Source organism: Symsagittifera roscoffensis, chromosome 9 (assembly GCF_963678635.1).
Source record: "Symsagittifera roscoffensis chromosome 9, txSymRosc1.1, whole genome shotgun sequence".
Taxonomy (NCBI): domain Eukaryota; kingdom Metazoa; phylum Xenacoelomorpha; order Acoela; family Convolutidae; genus Symsagittifera; species Symsagittifera roscoffensis.
Genome location: NC_087070.1, coordinates 8,424,235 through 8,429,966, shown reverse-complemented (window position 1 = coordinate 8,429,966; position 5,732 = coordinate 8,424,235). Strand labels below are relative to the sequence as shown.

General features: G+C 35.1%; 1 protein-coding gene across 1 annotated transcript; it reads right to left on the bottom strand.

The window, feature by feature from the left end:
* Positions 1-2,753: 2,753 nt before the first annotated feature.
* Positions 2,754-4,731, bottom strand: LOC134854285 (transmembrane protein 187-like). The gene is made up of 3 exons (XM_063870480.1): positions 4,145-4,731; positions 3,608-3,786; positions 2,754-3,356 (listed from the first exon to the last, which is right to left on the bottom strand). Exons 1-3 carry the CDS (start codon positions 4,341-4,343, stop codon positions 2,901-2,903), a joined length of 834 nt encoding a protein of 277 aa, XP_063726550.1. The 5' UTR covers positions 4,344-4,731; the 3' UTR covers positions 2,754-2,900.
* Positions 4,732-5,732: the final 1,001 nt, after the last annotated feature.

The window sequence follows — 5,732 nt, the reverse complement described above, 5'->3', positions numbered from 1 at the left end:
AGGGACTCTTAAACACTTTTCAATTATGGAACTGCTGTATTTTGGCATTGTTGATAACTCCGGATAGATATATCAATGTCATTACTGAAGTTAAGAAACCATAATTTTGATGAATATTCCAGTCATTATCTTCATTTTACATCTTATCGGCTGTAAAAAAAATGGTTATTTAGTGTGTCCAGTCAAATGAAAATAAAAGATTGGAATGCTACAAATTCCACAGTGAATTTGTATTTTAATTATTATTTGTTTTAAAATTTAGCGTAAATAAAAAAAACTGTATTTTGTTATTTGAACTTTAATTGTTATGAATGAGTGAACTTTTGAGATCCTTGCAAGTTGCGTTTCCGAGTTTAAGTTGTAGAAACTGCCCACAAAAAATTTCTGGTTGATAGTTTGGAAGGCTGCTTTTTCTTTTCCCTTGTTTTCATTCAAGACTTGCGCAAATATAAACTAACCGAATCAAAAAATGTCTCATCTCTAAGCTCAAAAAACATCAGCATGTGCTGTTAAGGCAAATGATAACAAAGCGAACTTCGATTTTGAAATTCTGAACCATAGCAAGTTAGAATAAGAATGCTCGTATCAGGGGGAAAACCCTGAATGACTTTTAACAGTGATGAAAATTTCAAAAAAAAAAAGAAATTATTTTTTTTGCAAAGCGCAAACTAATAAGTAGACTAAATAGTATACCTCAATTTAATTTGGAACTATTTGTAAGACCGAGTAAATTCATTCTATTCTGAATATATCCACGCGTTATTTGTCCCAAATTGGAAATATTCAAGACCCTCGAACTTTACAAATAATGATCACTTGTGAAATATCTTATTAAACTTCAGCTGAGGTCAAAGATACCTGTTTTATACTTGAGGTCAGGTCAACAATGATATTTAAAAATCCGTTAAAAACAGCAACTAAAAAGTCTGTAGAAAAAAAAACAACCCCGAGCTACAAAAGGAGTCTCTTTATGACCTAAAACTTCTTGCTGCAACCGTTTAGTTATCTGGAACGGTTTTTCAGCCAAAATCTCAAACGAGCAACATCCTGGACGATTCTGCCTTCGAATTTAAAAAATGAAGCTGTTCACAAAATCAACAAGACTGCTCGTATCAGGGTGAAGCCCTGAATGTTCCGACTGCCTTTTAAGGTTTATGGAGCAGCAGTAATAACATAAAAAAAATTAAATGAAATAAAAAAAATTAAAACTTTTTTTTCTAAAATTTGAAATTTTTTATGAAAATCATCCACCACGCGCCATATAAATTATAAAAAGATATATTTCGTTCCTTGTAACAAATCAATTATGGCAAAAAAGCTTCGTTCAACCAACTTGGAACGATTTATCAGACGGATTAAATCTCCGCTTACGCGTTAATAGCGCGAATTATATCGCGCGTTCATTGTCCCAAATTGGTCAAAATGACAATCTTTAAACCCTCATAACTTTACGAAAAATGATCACAGGTGAAATATCTTTTCAAGTTTAACCTCAGGAAAACAATACCTTTTGAATGATTTTAAAAAATTTCGTCAAAAACGGCTAGTTAAAAAGTCGAAATTTGTCTGAAGAAAAAAAAACCCACCCCGAGCACAAATATTCCGTTACTTTCGTATCGAAAGTCGGAACAATAAACTAATTTGGAATCAGGAGCTTGACAGCCATTTGTGTCTGCAATTTCCAAAATTGAAAATACTGCAATAATTGATTGTATTTTTCACCGAAGTTGCAATTATTCAATGCAAAATAATTCAAAACACTTAAAAACATCAAGAAAAATTATTTAAATGACAACCAATTCAGTCTTCAACACTTAAACAAAAAATTTATTGAAAACTTTTAACACTGAGTAATCGCAAGACAAAAATGCAGCACCAAGTGTTTCTCCAATCTAACTGTAAAATTTGGGTGTAATAGGCGCTTTTGGAGTTTTGAGCTTTAAAATATTATCTGGGCGTTAATTGGTATTTTAAAGGTAGCTGTATTTCTTTCGATTACCGGCACAGATTGGACAACATCTACTAATACGAATTTAAAAAAATCTGTTTGATGCCCAGTACTTGCCAAAAAAAGCACAACGCAAAAAACCGAACGGTTTTTTGTTTCCTTTTAAACACAAAAGGTCATTGAAAAATTTAAAAATTATGTTAAGATTGTACAGTAACATGAGCTATTTCATTTTAAACTAGTTCAATCTTAAGACTTCAATTACGATAATTTCAATGTTTTCTAACAGACAACAAAATGTGCAGTGCCGTTCTGAAAAACTCTTTTACAAATCTAGCAACCAGCTTTTTGCTAATTGGCTCTTTTGAACCTAAAATGAACTTTAACTTTAATTGAAACATGGCGGCCAAGCGGAGCTTTGCCTCACTTGCAAGAAATCGGTGAAAAAATTGTATAACAGCCAAAAAAAACAGTAGAAAAACTTCGGAACGCTCGGAAAAGCAGTAGTAAATGAAAACTTCGGAACGCTCGGAAAAGCAGTAGTAAATGAAAACTTCGGAACGCACGGAAAAGCAGTAGTAAATGAAAACATTAAAAACAACTACAATGTAAAATGCGTATAGAAAAAAAAACATATACAGACAAAGAATTCCAAGTAATGATATTCATAATTCATTGCTTTCACTGCATTTTCTGGTGCTAAAAGCTTTTCAACCGTTGACATCGTTATTTATTTGTAACTACTTTTTTTTCAAAGCGCAATAATTTCACTTTTTTAAGAATGAACGTCCAATTTATCGCTCAGATTTAGTGTGAAGTTAAATTAAACTATCGAAACGTTTATTCGAATTTAAATCTGGGAAACATAACATCAAATGCGATAGACAAAAACAAATTTGTGATAAAATTTATAGAACTTTTATTTAAATCAAGTTAGTTTTTTCGTAGTCTTTCATTTCTTTTTCTGTCCCAGTTCTGTGATCTGCGGAGACGAACCATACAAATCCGCCTCCATAATTAGAAGACAGTAGTAAATCTGCATCACATCGCATACTTTAGACAAAAAGTGTCCACTAAATATTTCGAAAATTAGATGCAATTCTGCCAAGTAGAAATCGGCTAATTTTAGCACCACAAACCCTGCGCAGCTGAGTACAGTTTTGACTACCAGAAGTCTGATTTCTGGTTCTTTTTTGGCATTGTAAAACGAGTATCCAAGTATGGCACTTATTAAAATGTGAATCGCCAGCGCCAAATCGAACCCGAGTGGATGGAGCAAGGCGAGACCATAGGAAGCGTGAGATAGTGAAACCGAAGCAAACAGAGACTTTTTACCAAGTTGTAATTTCGGATTTGTACGTGAGAGAAGAAAGTGAATGACTAATCCAAAGAAGGGCAAAGTGAACCACTGAAACAAAAAGAATTCAACTAAGAGAGCTTTAAGAGTGTTAGCTGAGCATATGAAAAACAGTTGACAAATTTCGACACTGACAATTTTCGAAAAAAAATTAACATACTAATTTCGTTTTTTCAAGATTTTCAGACGTACTTACTTAGTTTTTATTTCTCTGGTAAAATCACAAACGACGTTTCCTACAAAAACTGACAGAGATGTTCAACAAAATGACCCATATGATACAAACTGGCTTGAAATTATACCTGATCTAGGACTGCCCAGGTGTGTTTCTGTTTCACAATCCTCATGAGGTGAACAGGTCCATACAGCAGTGACATGAGACTAAATGCTGAGATGTAAGTCAGCCCAACAGGCGACACAGGATAAGTTGGCTTACACTTCTTCAAGCCGAACACGCAATGGACCAGCCAGTAAAATCCCACTAAACAACACTCATTTATCAATTTCAAAATAAAAAAATCGATGCTTCCATAATCACTATCAAAACAATATAGCATTGAGAATATTACTTCCGATATCACGACTACAACTCTGATTCTATCAGCTTGTCACACGTTTATGTTCATTTTTTGTTACTGTATTTATAATCAGTACTGTTTTTATATTTCAGCTTCTGATGATGATTAAATCGAAACGCGTCAAACTTGGATGTTTTTTTTACTAGCTAAGGATTTTTTTGGACCGGAAGGGCATTTAATAATCGCGATTTAGAGAACAAAAAAATGTGGATGTCATTTTTTCCACTAGGCGGCCGGTCTTACAGCTGCAAAATCACCTACCCAAAGAATAGACATATGTGATCAATGTGTTGAAAGGCATGGCATGATTAATGATTTTCAATGCCAAGAGGTGCAACCTTTCAGCGTAAAACTTCAACCCTACATCTGCATTGATATCTTGGAAAAATGAAGGATATGATCCCACGGCCCAGCATGTCAGTGCAAAGGCACTCGTCACAATCACAGAGGAAACAATCATGGCATCTCTACTGCTCTGAAAAACCAAGCATTCAAACTGGAGGTTTGAAATTCACCGATATGATGTAGCCCGTTAGATTTATAAAACCATGAGATCTAAAACTCCGAAATATTTAGCGGTTCAATATGCCTTCTTTAAAGTATCTTGCGTTTTCGGCACCATTTAGGTTTAAATATACCCTTTTCAATTCAAAGCAATTGTCAACTGTCCGATGGAAAACACCAAATTTCTTTCACAGATATCGATTCAAAGCAATAGTCTACTGTCAGAAGAAAAACGCAACGAATATTTTTCAGAAAATTCACGAGTCAGGCAGCCTGTAATTCAGGTTAAAAAACACAGAGGAAACAATCTCCAGACGCAAGCAACAATGCAGTATGCCAGTCGGTCATATTTGGAAGTTTGACCTTGAATTAGACGTTTACGCTTGATTTTGGGGACAAAATTTTTTTTTTTCAGTGGTCTCGCGACAACTGAAAATGCAAATAAAAATAGGACAGAAGATTCGAGTTAGAATTGTGACATTTGACCAGAATGGCGCCAAAATGCATGGCAACTTCGAAAATTTATTGAAACCGTAGACTGGGAAGATTGACAGTTTTGGCAGATTGACTGCGCTAATCGTACGATTTGACGAATCAGGAGAGGTCAATTGAAAGTGACGAAGTGAATTTTAAAATTTCGTTCTGAAATAAAGACACGTCACGACCTTGAAATTTCGCTACAACTGAAAATAAGAAAAAAAAAGAAGAAGAAGAAAATTTGCTGACACAGACCGTACAAGAAAATAACAGCGAACGACAAAATTATAGTTGGCGACGTTAACAGAAGCTATCCGAACTGTAACGATTGTAACTGTACAATCGTTACCGAAGACTTCCCGAGAAACAGAAAGGGTATTTGGACGATTTTACAAGCCTTTCGGAAGGGGATAGGACCGCTCTTCGTCCGGATTCCAGAAGGGTCTCGGGAAGGAAACTCTTACTCTATTGTAACAACTTTTCGCTTCCTGGAAGGTCCTGACTTGAATTTTATTAACACCGGACTCATTTTCGGAGTATGAGAAGCTAGGAGTTTGTAACAGTCGCCTACTTAAGTCACACATGAGGTTAAAGAAAAAGAGGCCCTATAACCTTTGGCTCAAGAGTCAGGGACACTATCTTTTGTGTTTTTCGGGTACAGGACTTTATCCTCCACGGTAATTTTCCTCCAGGCGATATCCTCCATGGCGGATAAAGTCCTCCGAGGGACTTTATCCGCCAAATGTTGGAGGATAAAGACGCTGAATCTAAAAATCATAGTTTCAGACCACTGAGGGTAACTTTTTAACTAATATTTTTTTGAAAATAGGTTGTAAAGGCTTTTGTGAGGTGAGTGATCAGAATCTGG

What these genes read in the sequence shown, in the direction of transcription:
- LOC134854285 (XM_063870480.1), bottom strand. Translation starts at nt 4,343, where the DNA reads ATGATTGTTTCCTCTGTGATTGTGACGAGTGCCTTTGCACTGACATGC. An exon ending in CACATATGTCTATTCTTTGG is followed by an intron (nt 3,787 to 4,144) that starts GTAGGTGATTTT and finishes AGTGTTGTTTAG; the next exon opens with TGGGATTTTACTGGCTGGTC. An exon ending in CCTGGGCAGTCCTAGATCAG is followed by an intron (nt 3,357 to 3,607) that starts GTATAATTTCAA and finishes TTTTTGTTTCAG; the next exon opens with TGGTTCACTTTGCCCTTCTT.